Raw genomic sequence first — 17,681 nt, 5'->3', positions numbered from 1 at the left:
TCAGTCAGTATTAGGATCTGCTGTTGGTATACTTATCTGCAGTCTGCACACTGATCTGGGGTCAGTATGTCTCCCTGTGCCGCCGCTGTTAAGGATTGGTGCTGTCAGTTATGAAGCTCATCAATAGGGTTTTAATGATCATGCATGTGGATTAGAGTGTGACTCCGCCCACACCCGGAGCATGAGTATAATACAGCAGCTCTGTCACTCCTCCATCAGCTCATTTCACAATCACAGACATGGAGCTGAAGGACTTCTGCTTGAGCGACAACTTCCACTTTCTCAACCAGCACAAGTAAGTGGGATCTCAGATCAGTTTTCTGCAACATTCACTATTGCTTTGTGCATTAACTCGTCAGTCATTATGAGGATAATTTTAATTACGAGTGACCCAAAAGTGAATAAATGACAATTGCAAGTCATTACGTCACTAGAAATAGGTTAAACTAAGTTGTAAAGAAATTGTGTTTGCATTAACTTGTTATAGTAATTGTGCTGATGATGAAGTGTTCACTAGTCACAATTAACTTGTGTGGGATTTAACTTTTACAGCTTTTTGATTTCACTTAAAATGCCAGTAATTAGACTTTAGTTTACAGTTTTAAGGTGTTAAAGTGTTTTTGATGTGTGACATAATGACAAAGCACTGTTTGAACGTTAAATATGTCACCACAAATATGTAGGCAACACTTTATTTTTGATTAGCTATGATTTTATCAGTAGAGTTTTATTAAAGTTTGCACTAATTCATTCCTGGGTGATGTTTATCTGTTGTAAATCTAATTTTAACTGCCTGTTTTAGACTATAATTAATTTGCTACACTTGCCATACACTGTATAAATGCTGTTATTTAATCTAAAATTGTGTAAAATATGGATAAACTCAAATGTTGGGTTAAATTTGCTCATACAAAATGGTTTTAAAACTTAGATTTGTCCACATTTTACACAAAATTGGGTTGAAGTACCCAAACTACCTTAGTTCAACAATGATATACTGTAAATATGGAATATAAATGTTACATTAATGCCAAAAACAATCAATTATCACACTTTTTAGCCTACTTTAGTGAAACAAACCTCTATATGCATGTTTTGTATACATTGATGCATGTTTTGGCATAACTTACAGTGGTTACACTAGTAAAAAAAAATGTAAATTGTATTTCATGAATATATGTTGATTTGCAGGTCAATAATAATGCAGTTTTAATTGATTACACAAAGTATGTTAGGCTTGCCACATAACTGAATGTGTTTGAAATATAGCTAATTAGCGACTGACAAAACAATTGTACCCAATTTTGGCTCCTTATATGTGGGTATAATAAAACTAACACATTAAATATGTCCACCTCTGTCTTATTGAGGTACATTTTGCTTTACATTCGCACAATTGGACTTTCTCTAATAATATACTTTCAGAAAAATCACATTAGCATCAAATGACCATCAGAGTAACAACATTGTGTTAATTAGTGCTAATACATGCAACTTCAGAAAGTAAGGTGGTAAACTATATAATTATTGTTAATATACTATACAAAAACTGTTCAAAAATGAACAAATGTGTTAATATATAACCAAATTTACCTCAGTCTTCTAGATGCATCCACCTCCGACGACCCTCCATCCCCGACTGACACGCCGCTCAAAGCCGACCCGCTGAGCCCTTCCTTCAGCCTGGAAAGCAGCGCGACCCCCTTCAGCCCCGGTAGCACATCAGACAGCAGCGGCTATAGTGTGTTTTCCAGAAACCCGTCTCTAAATCCGGACTCTCCTGTGAGCTCCAGCTCCATCTCCAGCAGCAGTGCTCCGGTTCTCTTCCACCCTGCGGGACACCCGGAGCACGCGCTCATTAGCGACTACATCCCGTCGCTGAACCCGGGGCCCAAGCGCTTGTGTCTGGTGTGCGGAGACTTCGCGTCCGGGTATCACTACGGAGTGGCGTCCTGCGAAGCCTGCAAAGCCTTCTTCAAAAGAACCATTCAAGGTAAACATTTAAGAAAGCATTCATGTATTATTATTGGGGGTTTTATATTCGCACAATGATGTTAATTAAGAAAGGTGTTGTAGCTAACTCTAAATACAGCAGCCATTGACTAAGTTTGCTATGTTTAGCTACAAGATTGTTAACAGTCAATATTTTAGACCCAATATTGATAGCCTATTGGGGTGTTATATATATCGCACAATAATACAATATATTTTTATTATATAATTAGCAGTCAATGACTATCAAAGTAGCTACAAAATCTTTAATAGTCAATTAAATATAGTGCTAATGTTGTTTTGAAGTGAGACCGAATAATCAAATTAGCCACTGAGTTAGCCACAAATTAGCCACTGAGTTAGCCACAAATTAGCCACTGAGTTAGCCACAAATTAGCCACTGAGTTAGTTTTCACACATGTAAATTTTCTCCTTAATTATATAATTTCAGAGAAGTAAATAGGCCTATTGTTTCTAAATAGGCAAAGCAATGCATAATAGCAGCCGATGACTATCAAAGTTTTTGTTATTAATTGATTTAAATTGATTTATTGTCTGTTAACAACGTTCAAACATGGAAGCACTTCAGCCATACATACACCGCGAATCTCAGATTTCCCCTCTGAAAACTGAGGTAAATTGTCTATTGTTGTTCTTATAGTAGCTATTGCAAAATTATATTCAAGTTAAAACCAATTTAATATTATACAAAGCTCAGGTGCTGGCTTTTTTGTTAATTATAGGTCATGGGAATTATAATAATATTACATAAACTACACACATTTTCACATATAATAATGTTAAATAATCTCCCAGCACTGGGTTGCAGCTGGAAGGGCATCAGCTGTGTAAAACAAATGCTGGATAAGTTGGCGGTTCATTCCGCTGTGGCGACCCCTGATGAATAAACGGATTAAGCTGAAGGTAAATTAATGAATGTTAAATAAATATCAAGTTATTAAATAAATAATTATTTCTCAGAGATGGGTTGCGGCTGGAAGGGCATCCGCTGCGTAAAAACTTGCTGGAGAAGTTGGCGGTTCATTCCGCTGTGGCTACCCCTGATGAATAAACGGATTAAGCTGAAGGAAAATGAATGAATGTTAAATAAATATTAAGTTATTAAATAAATAATTATTTCTCAGAGATGGGTTGCGGCTGGAAGGGCATCCGCTGCTTAAAAACTTGCTGGAGAAGTTGGCGGTTCATTCCGCTGTGGCGACCCTGGATTAATAAAGGGACTAAGCCGTCAAGAAAATGAATGAATGAATAAATAATTAGAATAATAATACAGAAGATTGCGACAGAAAAAAATTAATTTGTACAGTTACTATCAAGCTATCAAACATGGAAGCACTTCACAGCCATGCGTACAACACCAATCTCCGATTTTACTCCCCCTAAATCTGAGGTATATTGTTCATTGTTGTTTTAATAGAGGCAATTAAAGTCCTGCAAAATGATATTCAACTTAAAACCATTTTAATATTATACAAAGCACAACTGCTGCATTTATTGTTCATTATAGGTCATGGGAATTCAGCTTTAGGTCAGTGTAAGTCAAGCAATGTCATATTTAGCTTAAAGTGGGAAGCCTGAATACATTAATAACAGAGTCAGTCTCTTATATGAATCTGCATGGACTTGATGATCGAATGATGGTATCAGTAAAGCAGGCTGATGTTAATAATGTGAGTCTGTGAGGGGTTTCTGGTTCATCTGAAAGCTGCAGTGCTGTTAATGAACGAGTAATCAATAATACACGAGTTAACTAGCTGTCTGCCATTGATTAGTGTGTGAAGACTCAGTGTGCAGCTTCAGTCAAAACACCTCAGAGGAATCCGTCAATACATTTGTTTAGTCTTGGGTTCAGATGTTTAGGATAATGCTGGCATAACTCCAGGTTAAAATGCAAGGATCTGAGCTTTCAATGTTGTCAATGAAGACTAACTTTGCATGGAAAGTATGTAGGGGGAAATATTTGTATTATTATAATATATAATTTTAAATTATTATATTTATAATGTTTTTTTATTTTAGGAGATATTGATATAAAAAAATAATAAAATAAATGTGTTTTTACTTAAAGAATACACAAATGGCACTGATAATATAAAATAATTTGCTTTTATTTTTTTTGTGCTGATCAAAATTTGTAGATCATGCAAATTTATATTTTCATAATAAAATGTAATTTATAAATATTATTGTATGCAGGATATATTAAAAAATGAGCACTCATAAATGTATTACACACTTTTGCATAGAATAATGTTAAACAAATAATACTAAATATTAAATTATTAAATTAAATGTTACATAACATTACATAAGCTACACACATTTTTACATATAATAATATTAAATCAATATAAATTAAATAATTATAACAATTTTACATAAGCTTCACATTTTTACAAATAATAATATTAAATATAAATTAAATAATTATAAATAATTTTACAAAAGCTACACATTTTTACATATAATAATATTAAATTAATAATAAAGTATTAAATAAATAAATCTAATAATATCACATACTGTAAGCTACACAAGTTTTTACATATATTATTATGATTACATAAAAATTATAATAATATCACATAAGCTACACAACTTGTACATATAAAAATATTAAATACATATTAGATTATTAAATAAATATTTATAACAATATCACACAAGCTACTCAATTTTTGTGATGTATTTTTGTGATGTATTGCGAAAGCTAATTACGGCCTAATGAAAATGTTTACACCTATTATCTAGCTTCAGACAATACACATGTAATACTTAATTCTACTACACTAAATATAGATAATATACTTTATATAGTATAATTATACTATACTCAGTAAAATAATTCAGTTTTTGTCTTGGGTAGACACGTGTGTGTGTGTGTGTGTGTGTGTGTGTGTGTGTGTGTGTGTGTGTGTGTGTGTGTGTGTGTGAGTGTTAACAACATATCAATATAGGGATAAAGAGTTGAATCCCACAATGGTCCCTCAGAGTCTTGTCAAGCGTGGTGTTTTAGAGAGATGTATTGATCAGAGTGGAAATGGAAAAAGCGTGCAGGATTGGCTGTAATGTGTGCTGCAGATCGTCAATAGAGTCGCCTCTGGGAGAAGCCAAACTTTCTTCCTCTCGCCGCCGTCATTATTACAGTCAATCAATAAGCCGGCTCTGTCTGCACGCCTATGGATTTCTGTGTGAAAGCTCAGCTTGTGGAGCGGGGAAATATTGGACTTTATGTTTGATTAAACAAATGTGGCGCTGGCTGGAACTCGCTGACCAGAGAGGAAGATTATGATGGGTTATTAATAATATCCTTTACATCGTTTGATCACTCATCCAAACAATGACAACGTCTGAAACCTGTTTGAGTTTCTGTCTTCTGTTGAACAAAAAAAGAAGATATTTTGAAGAATGTTCCAGTAGCTGTTTTTCACTATTGTTGTCAGTGGCTGCTGGTTTCCAACATTTTTCTAAACATCTTTGGTGTTTAACAAAGAAACAATATAAATGCATACTAGTTTGGAAACGCTTATAGGTAAAATTAATTTTTAATAAAATGTCAACTCACAAGTATAGTTTAAATGTCTTTGTGTTATAAGATTTATAAAAAAAATGTGTATATGTACAGTATATATATATATATATATATATATATATATATATATATATATATATATATATATATATATATATATATATATACATATATATATATACATACATACACACATTGTGGGCCATTTATATGGATACATCCTAATAAACTTATTGGGAATTTCCCAAGAAAACAATGGAGTGCTTTGTTTTAAATTTAACTTTATCCTTTCATGAGTTATTTACAAGCCCCCTCACATATACTAATGTGCCACACACAGGACTTTAATACCACCAACTATTCCCATTTCTTTAAGGTGTATCCATATAAATGGCCCACCCTGTATATATACTGGCCACTTTATTAGGTACACAAGTCCAGCTGATTTAGGCATGCTCAGAATTTGGCCTCAACAACATGAAAGCATGGATCCATCCTGCCTTGTATCAGCGGTTCAGGCTGCTGGTGATGGTGTAATGGTGTGAGGCATGTTTTCTTGGCACACTTTGGGTCCATTAGTACCAATTGAGCATCAACGCCACAGCCTACCTGAGTATTGCTGCTGATCATGTCCATCCCTTTATGAGCACAGTGTCTCCATCTTCTGATGGCTACTTCCAGCAGGATAACACAGCATGTCATAAAGCTCAATCATCTCAGACTGGTTTCTTGAACATGACAATGAGTTCACTGTACTCAAATGGCCTCCACAGTCACCAGAACTCAATCCAATAGAGCAGCTTTGGGATGTGGTGGAACGGGAGATTGGCATCATGGATGTGCAGCCGACAAATCTGCAGCAACTGTGTGATGCTATCATGACAATATGGAGCAAAATCTCTGAGGAATATTTCCAGTAGCTTGTTGAATCTACACCATGAAGGATTAAGGCAGTTCTGAAGGCAAAAGGGGTCCAACTACTTCTAGTAAGGTGTGCCTAATAAAGTGGCCGGTTCTATTATTTACATATTTAGTTCTTTTCATGTGTTCTTTACTTCTATCTGCCTAATTTTTGTGAGTTGCTTTAGATAAAACCATCTGCTGATGGTTAAATGTGAATGTGTTCGTCTGTAATAGCAGTGTAACTGATGTGTGTGTGTGCTGTTGTGTTTTCAGGGAACATCGAGTACAGCTGTCCTGTGGTCAATGACTGTGAAATCACCAAGAGGAGGAGAAAGTCCTGTCAGGCCTGTCGATTTCAGAAGTGTCTGCGGGCCGGCATGATGAGAGAGGGTCAGAAAAACACAACATTAACAGCATTACCTGACCTCTGATTGGCTGACTTATTTGTGCTGCATGACTAGATAAAAAACATGCCAGCAGTGAGATTAAAACAAAAGACACCGCTAGTGAAGATGCTTTTTATTTTTATATAATAGTCACGATATTAGCTGCACAAAATACTTTCAGTCAGATCTGCACATTATATATATATATATATATATATATATATATATATATATAAAGATATACAGTATTTAAGCTTTAGAGTATTCGAAGAGTTCAGATGCAAAAACCTGTAAATGCCATCTGAAATGTTCTCCTAAAATGACTATGTTTGTCAGCCTACAATCTCTATGTTTACTTATTTCACTTTAAACCTAATGTAAATAACTTATTCGTCACCATAAAAGTAAAATTACTGAGCCTACACACAGAAGTCGGAGAAAAATGCTAATTTTAGAAGAAAATATTACACGGCTCTTAGAGGTTTTTGCTTCTAAACTCTTAATTAGTTAAATGTTGCCAAGATTAATTAATAACAATACAATGGTTCATTGGTGGTTGATGTAAACCTGCCCCTTTAAATCATTTTATTATAAAATTTGAGTTTAAAAATGTACACTTAAGTTAACATTAGTAACTAAAACTTTTGGAAAGTATTTTAATTATTTTAATATTTTTTAAAGCTAAATAATTAATAATACAATCATATAGATTGTATTATTAATTATTTAGCTTTAAAAATTTAAAAATATTAATGAAACATTTTATTTTTATTAATTAATGTTGGCAACATTTAACAAATTAAGAGTTTAGATGCAAAAACCTCTATCTAATCCAGAAATTATTCATATCCTGTATATATTATTCCTATATATTGTATTCTTATAAGCTTATGACATAATGTATTGTTGTAATAATCTCTGAATATGTATCAAATCTAATTACTAATAAAATATAATAATTAATTCGTGCTAAATCGCATAAATTGTGCTATACAGCATGTAAAAATATTAATAATAATATTCTGTTCAGATGAATTTTTTATTATTTCCAATTAACTTTTACTTTAAAAAGAAATAAATATTTCATTGATTCACAATATGAATTAAAATTGAATTTAATAAAAAGGATTTAAAATATATTGTGAGTATAAAAAATGTAAAGCATTTTATATTTATGTAGTGATGTAATGTGTGTGTGTGTGTGTTCAGGAGTTCGCATGGACCGGGTGCGAGGGGGCCGACAGAAATACAAGCGGAGAGTGGATTCAACACTGTCTGTGTTCAGCAAAACAGCATACACACACGCAAACAAGCCCATCCGTGAGTCTCTCAGTGCACACACACACACACACACACACACACACACACACACACACACACACACACACTTATAACCCGGTTGAACATGCAAACATCATTTTAGCTTTGTGTTTTTGACTGTTTGGCGCCATCTTGTGTCTGAATAATGTGCAGGTTAGTGTATACTCCATCAGCTGCTTTAGTTTCTGTTAGCTTTGTGTTTTTGACTATTTGGCGCCACCTTGTGTCTGAATAATGTGCAGGTTAGTGTATACTCCATATACTCAGTTTCATTTATCGTCAGCTTAGCATTTTTGACTGTTTAGCAGGATTTAGTGTCTGAATAATGCGCAGGTTAGTGTATACTCCATTCAACCGATTTCGTTTTTTAATTAGCTTTGTGTTTTTGACTGTTTGGCGTCATCTTGTGTCTGAATAATGCGCAGGTTAGTGTATACTCCATTCACTCAGTTTCATTTATCGTCAGCTTTGCATTTTTGACTGTTTAGCAGGATTTAGTGTCTGAATAATGCGCAGGTTAGAGTACACTCCATTCAACGAGTTCTCGTTTTTCCGGTAGCCTGCCATTTTGACTGGTTAGCACCATTTAATGTCTAAATAATACATAGGTTAGTGTATACTCCATTCAGCAGGTTTTGTTTCTGCCAGCTTTGTGTTTATATAAAGAATTAATAAACTGTTACGACTCAGAGTAAAGTTTATGGCTAATTTGTTTGCTCTGTGGCAAGTAGTTTTATAATAAGTGGGATAAAGTACATCCAGGAGGTTGTTTTCACAGAATAAACCCTTCAGTCTTAGGGCGTACCCACACTATGCTATCCGAATCCCAGGTCTTTTTCCCGGATCATTTGAGAAGTGTGAATGCTCTCAATCGGGCTCAGGCACGGTTCAGTTAGCCAGCCCTGGTCCAGTTGGAAGAGGTGTGCCCGAACCTCCTGGATCTACATTATCCCTAAACGATTGAACGGAAGACTGAGTGTGATTCAGTGTTCGTGTTTTTCAGGGAACAGGCTGATCTGTGAGCTGCTGCTATGTGAAGTGACTCCTCTGCGAGCGGCTCCTGACTCCTCGACCCCAGACAGTGACCTTAAGACCCTCATGACCTTATGTGACCTTCTGAACCGAGAGCTGCTGGTGATGATCGGATGGGCAAAACACATACCAGGTACAGTACAGATACACACCCACTGACAGAGCTGAGAAAACCATCAGGGGTCGCCACAGCGGAATGAACCACCAACTTATCCAGCACATGTTTTACTCAGCTGATGCCCTTCTAGCTGCAACCCAGTATTAGGAAACCCCCATACACTCTCTCTCAGACACCGACTGAAAGCAAGCGAACTGTTTCTCCCGTCAGGTTTCTGCGCGCTGTCTCTGCTGGATCAGATGGCTCTCCTTCAGAGCGGCTGGATGGAGACTCTGCTGCTGAACGTGGCCTGGAGGTCTCAGGCCTTAGCAGAAGAGCTTCAGTTTGCGGAGAATCTGCGTCTGAACGAGAGTCAGAGTCAAGCGGCTGGCCTTCACGATCTCTACACGGCTCTCAGACACCTGACCTGCAGATACCAGCAGATGAGCCTCAAGCAGGAGGAGTTCATCATCCTCAAAGCCATGGCTCTCGCAAACTCTGGTACACTCGCGTTCATTTACTAATAAAGCACACACAGGTGAAGGCAGAATTATTAGCACTCCTGTTTATTTCTCCTCTCCGTTAAACAGAAATTGGGGAAGATATTATGCCCTCAACTAAACAGAAGTTAGAGGAAAATATACAGGAGGGTTCATAATTCTGCCTTCAACCGCAGTAAACGATGTCTGTGCAGTGTAAAGGAAGTGAACTTGACTTCATTGTAGTCCTCATGTTCAGTCTCTGTCTCACTGGCCAAGAACAAAACAAAAGCAATCAATAAGGAGAGAGCAGCGCAGAGCACAGATCAATAAATCCATCCGCCAAACCATTAGCTCCGTCTCCCAGCATGCATCTGACCGCAGGGCGCTTCAGAGTCAGACAGCACCGAGAAGCCATTGTTTTTTACGCTTCTTTACTCCATTAGACAGCAACAATGGGTTAAAGTGAACATAGCTGAGTGTTTAAAGGGGTAGTTCACCCAAAAATGACAATTTAATCACTTCACTTGATCCAAATGTCAGAACACAAACAGATGTGTTTTGCAGAAAGCTGGTAACCATTGGCTTCCATTGTATTTGCTTTCCCTACTATGAAAGTCAGTGGTTACAGGTTTTCAGCATTCTTCAAACTATCTTCTTTGGCGTTCAAAAGAAAGAAACTCTTTGGTGTTGAGAGTAAGTTTGTTTGTGTTTAACAGCTTCTGTAGGAATTTTCATGGCAGTTATATTCCAGATATAGGTCATATTAAGGTTTTATTTCTGCTAAAACTGTATTAGGGGGTGACACAGTGGCTCAGTGGTTAGCACTGTCGTCTTACAAGCAAGAAGGTCACTGGTGCGAGCTCCAGCTGGGTCAGTTGGCATTTCTGTGTGGAGTTTGCATGTTCTCCCCTTGTTTTTGAAACTATGCTGACTCATTGGCATTCATAGCTCCGCCCTCTTTTGAAAAGAGCACAATCTCATTTGAATTTAAAGCGACAGTCACCGAAACACCAAAATTAGGATCAAAGATCAAGGCCGTACTCACAGTAGGTACAGTTGCCTCGAACCGGGCCAAAGCACACTTGTCCCCCCTCCTGTCTCCCCCAACGGCCCGCACTCACACCACAAACGGGCCTCGGCACGCTTACGTCATTGTTTTTTACGCTTCTTTACTCCATTAGACAGCAACAATGGGTTAAAGTGAACATAGCTGAGTGTTTAAAGGGGTAGTTCACCCAAAAATGACAATTTAATCACTTCACTTGATCCAAATGTCAGAACACAAACAGATGTGTTTTGCAGAAAGCTGGTAACCATTGGCTTCCATTGTATTTGCTTTCCCTACTATGAAAGTCAGTGGTTACAGGTTTTCAGCATTCTTCAAACTATCTTCTTTGGCGTTCAAAAGAAAGAAACTCATAAAGGTGTTGAGAGTAAGTTTGTTTGCGTTTAACAGCTTCTGTAGGAATTTTCATGGCAGTTATATTCCAGATATAGGTCATATTAAGGTTTTATTTCTGCTAAAACTGTATTAGGGGGTGACACAGTGGCTCAGTGGTTAGCACTGTCGTCTTACAAGCAAGAAGGTCACTGGTGCGAGCTCCAGCTTGGTCAGTTGGCATTTCTGTGTGGAGTTTGCATGTTCTCCCCGTGATTTGTTTTTGAAACTATGCTGACTCATTGGCATTCATAGCTCCGCCCTCTTTTGAAAAGAGCACTATCTCATTTGAATTTAAAGCGACAGTCACCGAAACACCACAATTAGGATTAAAGACTAAGGCCGTACTCACGGTAGGTACAGTTGCCTCAAACCAGTCCAAAGCACACTTGTCCCCCCTCCTGTCTCCCCCGACAGCCCGCACTCACACCACAAACGGGCCTCGGCACGCTTACGTCATCGCTGCTGCGCTGTTCAGTGGGAAGTGCTCTCACACTCAGCAGCACAGTGGAGATTTCTCTAGTCATATAGGGCCAGGGGCGGCAAAGTGAACCATGCCTGAGCCCGGTTCAGAGCACTCACACTTCTCAAACGATCCGGGAAACGGGCCTGGGCATGGTACGGATGGCATAGTGTGAGTAGGCCCTAAAAGAGTCATTAGCAGGGTTATATTTTGAGCTGAAACCCCACACACACACACACACACACACACACACACACACACACTCTAGAGCAGGGGTTCTCAACCTTTTTCACTCCGGCAATATCTTTCTGAGGTGGTACTTGGTGAAAAAAGTTTGAGAACCACTGTATTAAACAGTCCACACAAAAATACATGTGAATGAACAGACTGACGTGCAGCTGCAGACGCCATCATGAGGCTGTTTCTGCACCGAGTCTGAAGTAATCAATCAGAGAACCGGGGAAAGTGCATTACTTCCATCGTTTTAATAGAGCTTATTAATAACCAAATCCAAAAATATTATATATTATGATTTTAAGAGTTCATTTTAAGCTCTCTCATGGCCCCCCTGCAGGATCGCTGAGGCGCACTGGTTGAGAATCCCTGCTCTAGAGGCATCAGAGGCTCGTTTTATACATTATAAAAGATGCATGATAGGCCTCCTTTAGGCTGATCTGACCTTACAGATGTTTGCTTGCAGATGCAGAGAATGTGGAGGGAGCAGAAGCGGTGCAGTGTTTCCAGGACGCTCTGCATGAAGCCCTGCAGGAGTTCGAGATCAGTCAACATCCGTCTGAAGCCCACCGCGCCGGCCGGATGCTGATGACGCTGCCGCTGCTCCGGCAGACGGCTAACAGAAGCGTCCGCTGCTTCAGACGCCTGCACACTGACGGACACGTGCCCATGCACAAACTCTTCCTGGAGATGCTGGAGGCCAAGAGCTAGAGGAACAGCACTTACAGTTCAAGGCAGAATTATTCGCCCCCCTTCTGGATTTTTTTCCCCCCCAAATTTCTGTTTAATGAAGAGAACACATTTCTAATCATAATAGTGTTAACAACTCATCTCTAATAACTGATTTTTTTTTATCTTTGCCATAATGACAGCTCATAATATTAGACTAGATATTCTTCAAGACACTTCTATACAGCTTAAAGTGACATTTAAAGGCTTCACTAGGGTAATTAGGGTAAAGTTAGGGTAATTAGGCAAGTCATTGTATAACAGTGGTTTATTCTGAAGACAATCCAAAAGTAATATAGCTTAAAGGGGCGAATAATATTGACCTTAAAATGGTGTTTAAAAAATTAAAACTGCCTTTATTCTAGCCCAAATAAATCAAATAAGACTTTCTCCAGAAGATAAAACATTATAGGAAATACTTGCTTTTGCGAAATAATTAAAAGAATTCACAGGAGGGCGAATAATTGTGACCTCAGCTGTTTGTGCTCAGCAGATCAACCTGCTGGCTTGAAATTCTCTGGGTTTTTACACTTTACTATACGGCTGCATTAGTTTATGCATTTACGAACAAGAACAAAACATTTATTACAGTGTTTATTCATAATCAATAACATTTAAAGGGAGTTATTATGCAAACGTCACTTTTATAAGACGTTTAAACACAGTTGTGTGGAAACAATCTGTGAATATAACAGCCTTTAATGATAAACATGTATTAATTCAATGTTTTTTATGATCAGACTTGATATAAACAGTCTGCAGAAACACTCTGATTGACATTCTCCCTTTGTATGTGTCATCAGAAGGGGGAAAGCCCCGCCCACTAGTGACCACCTCTCCCTCATTAGCATAAACAGCAGCCCTGAGTGAGAAGCAGCCGTCTGTCCATTAGCCATTAGAGTGTTTGTTCATGTATTTACTAATACACAACAATACTTTCAATACAGTATTTATTCATCATTGACGACATTAAAGGGAGCTATTATGCAAACGTCACTTTTATAAGACGTTTAAACACAGTTGTGTGGAAACAATCTGTGAATATAACAGCCTTTAATGATAAACATGTATTAATATCTATATTTTTATAATCAGACTTTGATTAAAACAGTCTGCTGATTGGCATTCTCCCTTTGTATGTGTCATCAGAGGAAATAAGCCCCGCCCACTAGTGACCGCCTCTCCCTCATTAGCATAGGAGGTTAGTCTCATTTTTGAATCTGCCACTATGCTGACACACAGGCATTCATAGCTCCGCCCTCTTTTAAAAAGAGCACAATCTCATTTGAATTTAAAGCGACAGTCACCAAAACAGCACAATTACGATTAAAGCCTTAATGGGCTAGTTTCAGAGAGTTATCCAACATTATCTGTGAGTATTTCAAGCTGAAACTTCACACACACTCTAGGGACTTGCATTACATCTTTTAAAAAGGGGCATAATAGGGTCCCCGTTCAGGGAAATACAGTTGTTCATGTTAACGTTGACAAGCATGAGTTTGGATGTTAATAATGCATTAGTAAACGTCGAACTATGATTAATAAATGCTGTACAAGTATTGTTTATTATTAGTGAATACATGAACTAATGGAGTCTTGTTGTAAAGTGTGAAAGTAGGATTTCTTTCAGAATTTATATCAGAACTGAGAAGAAAAACAAAGTCAGGATGAACTCAGGATTAAGAGAAATCAAGCCAAGACCTGTGAGAGTTATAAACTCGCAATCAATAATAAAATATGCAATATTTAGAGAGCTTAAAGCAAGAGGACAGGAAAGTCAAATATGCCATACAGTTTATGTTTTGCAATATAAACACTGAATTCTGAGGGGAAAAAAGTCAGAATTAACCAGATAAATGATGGTTTTCTTTGTCCTTTTTTTTTTTTTTTTTAAGTTTTGCGGCGTAAACTGAATTTTGAGGGGGAAAAAGTCTGAGAATATGCTAGAAACTTTATATTTTGCTTTGTTTTTTTAGGTATTGCAATGTAAACTGAATTCTGAGGGGAAAAAACTGAGAATTTGCCAGAAACTTTATATTTTGCTTTGTTATTTAAAGTTTTGCAATGTAAACACTGAATTCTGATAGTAAAAATACAATCAGAATTTGCCAGAAAGTTTATAATTTGCTTTGTTTTTTTAAGATTTCCAATGTAAACTGAATTCTGAGGGGGAAAAAATTGTCAGAATTTGCCAGAAAGTTTATAATTTGCTTTGTTTTTTAAAGTTTTGCAATGTAAACTGAATTCTGATAGTAAAAATACCATCAGAATTTGCCAGAAAGTTTATATTTTGCATTGAAACTGTTGGATTTGTTGTAATCCTGTTCGGCAGCTAAACTGCACTTGACGCCGAGAGCTTAATATCACTCTCGCTCTCACCCAAACACAACCTTTCACTATTTATTGTATTGATATTGATGACATTCCTGGAGATTATCACTGGATACAGTGTCGGCGATAGTTCAGATACGATCACTGTTTTTTAGCACCACTCATATATCAACTCTCATGTTTTGTATTCAGCAGGTTTTATTTCGTCAGTCTAGATTTGGGATTTTGGTTCTTAAACTCTCGGCAGCACAAATAGTCGCAGTACATTGTCCAGCTACAGAGCGATATTTGCCTTTTTTGTTTTATTATTGTCTAATTTATTATAAATGCCGTGTATCTGCTGTTATTTATATGGAAATAAACTATTTTTGTGGAACTTTCAAGAGTGCTTTCATTTTAGACGCTTTGATCCACATCAAAGATCCTGAAAGCAAAGAATGTGAAGCTGCTCCAGGATTGGCCAGACCAGTCACCAGATATGAACATTATTGAGCACGTCTGGGGTAAGATGAAGGATTATTTCGGTTCTGTGACAAGACCTTTGTCTAAGCAAATTCAGAGCTTACTGTCCAAATGAAATCATTAATAATCAAGACATGATCATATTGTGCTCAAATAAGCAAAATCTAGAGGCCTTTACCTTTCATATGAGCCACTTCTGATACCAAATAATCAACTAGAAGTCCAGTTATTATTTGTTGCTCCTAAAACTTGAACAGGTGACAAGACTTTAGTCAGGTAGTGTCTCTATATTTAAGTCACCATTCAAAACAAACTAGCACACCCATTTCAGGAGTACCATCATGCAGTAATATATGAAGCAGTGCGAATCCAACCAGCATGAAGCACTAAATCACCAACAAACAGCAGAGGAAGCGGAGGAGTTTAACGGTCACCCTCATGTGGAAATCACACCTGAAGATTACACCTGATATATGCATATGATTACACAGCTTTTACGTGATGTCATTTTTATGCGGGGTCGAGTCGCAGGGGCAGCAGTCTTAGGAGAGAACTCCAGACTTCCCTCTCCCCAGACACTTCCCTCAGCTCCTCCGGGGGGGATCCCTAGGCATTCCCAGGCCAGCCGAGAGACATAGTCCCTTCAGCGTGTCCTGGGTCTTTACCGAGGCCTCCTCCTGGTGGGACATGCTTGGAACACCTCCCTAGGTAGGCGTCCAGGAGGCATCCGAAACAGATGCCGAGCCACCTCAGCTGACTTCTCTGGATGTGGAGGAGCAGCGTCTCTACTCTGAGCTCCTCCCGGGTGTCAGAGCTCCTCACCCTATCCATAAGAGTGCGCCCTGCCACACTGCTAAGGAAACTCATTTCGGCTGCTTGTATCCGAGATCTTGTCCTTTCAGTCATGACCCAAAGCTCATGACCATAGGTGAGAGTAGGAATGTAGATTGACCGGTAAATCGAGAGCTTTGCCTTTCAGCTCAGCTCCTTCTCTACCACAATGGACCGGTACATCAACCGCACTACTGCTGCACCAATCCGCCTGTCAATCTCACGCTCCATCCTTCCCTCACTCGTGAACAAAACCTCAAGATACTTGAACTCCTCCACCTGGGGTAAGAACTTTCCTCCAATCAGGAGATGGTAAATCAAAGGTTCCCTAAATCTCTCATTGGTCAGCTAAACACACAGCCCCGCCCCCTCTCACTTCATTGGCTGATGCTGATGCTTGAAGAGTGCTTCTCTAGCCACAGTGTTTTGACTTTTAGTTGCATATTAGGTTCAGTCACACCACAGACATGATAAAACAAAGCTGCCTTCACTTTAATATCCAACAAGTGTCAACAGCATTTGCATAAAACACTTTGCTCTTCGATGTCTTGTGTTTTTCCCTTTAAAGTCTGAGGAAATGTGACTTGTTTTATCCTTTCATGCATTATTTGACATTCTCATAATTCTGCATTGGTTATCATAAGGCACGGCGTGATATTTAAAACACTGCTCCAACAGAAGAAAAACATGACGTAGATTAGAACACGAGCTATGAAAATCAAATTAAAGACCACCAGAAAATGTTTGCTCTGGATTCTCACAAGCTTCTCAGGATTTGTTGGGTTTGGTTTTGGGTACAAATGTTAAAATCTGTTTAATTCTGAATATTTATAAATGATTTTTTGCACCTTTTTAATTCTCTATTATTTATTTTACTCTATAATATTTCTACGATAATAATAATAATAGTAAAAAATGAACGGCAATGCTTTGTTTATAATTAGGGAGGAATATTTTAGTAAAAAGCAACATGATGATTATAACAATAGTAATAATAATTATTATTATTATAATTGTTGTAAATTATTATTATTATTAATACAATAATAATATTGTAAAAAATGAATGGCAATATTTTATTAATAATTAGGAAGGCATGTTACAGTAAAAAGCTAAATGATGATGATGATGATGATGATGATAATAATAATAATAATAATAATAATAATTACTATTATCATTGTTGTTTATTATTATTATTACAAAAAAGCAAAATGATGATAATATTAATAAACTAAAAATCTAAATAATTATAATAGCTGTTGATTTTTATTATTACTATTAATATTGCTGTTGTTGTTAATTATTATTATTACTACAATAATAATAATAATAATAATATGATGATGATAATAAAGTTAATTATTATTATCATTGTTGTTTATTATTATATATGTTGTTGTTTTATTATTATTATTATTATTATTA

General features: G+C 37.1%; 1 protein-coding gene across 1 annotated transcript; it reads left to right on the top strand.

Annotated features, from left to right (window-relative positions):
• The first annotated feature begins 217 nt into the window (after nucleotides 1-217).
• esrrd (estrogen-related receptor delta) lies at nucleotides 218-15,343 on the top strand. The gene is made up of 7 exons (XM_001921058.9): nucleotides 218-295; nucleotides 1,599-1,993; nucleotides 6,722-6,838; nucleotides 8,044-8,154; nucleotides 9,158-9,319; nucleotides 9,515-9,784; nucleotides 12,367-15,343. The coding sequence occupies exons 1-7, from the start codon at nucleotides 240-242 to the stop codon at nucleotides 12,609-12,611; spliced, it is 1,356 nt and encodes a 451-aa protein (XP_001921093.3). The 5' UTR covers nucleotides 218-239; the 3' UTR covers nucleotides 12,612-15,343.
• Nucleotides 15,344-17,681: the final 2,338 nt, after the last annotated feature.

Source organism: Danio rerio, chromosome 18 (genome assembly GCF_049306965.1).
Source record: "Danio rerio strain Tuebingen ecotype United States chromosome 18, GRCz12tu, whole genome shotgun sequence".
NCBI lineage: Eukaryota > Metazoa > Chordata > Actinopteri > Cypriniformes > Danionidae > Danio > Danio rerio.
The sequence above is the reverse complement of the archived record's forward strand: the minus strand, read 5'-3'. Positions and strand labels throughout refer to the sequence as shown.

Excerpts from the sequence above, each read along its gene's own strand:
- esrrd (XM_001921058.9), top strand. The coding sequence starts at position 240 with ATGGAGCTGAAGGACTTCTGCTTGAGCGACAACTTCCACTTTCTCAAC. Across the intron at positions 8,155-9,157 it reads ACACGCAAACAAGCCCATCC|GGAACAGGCTGATCTGTGAG; the intron begins GTGAGTCTCTCA and ends CGTGTTTTTCAG. Across the intron at positions 9,320-9,514 it reads ATGGGCAAAACACATACCAG|GTTTCTGCGCGCTGTCTCTG; the intron begins GTACAGTACAGA and ends TTCTCCCGTCAG.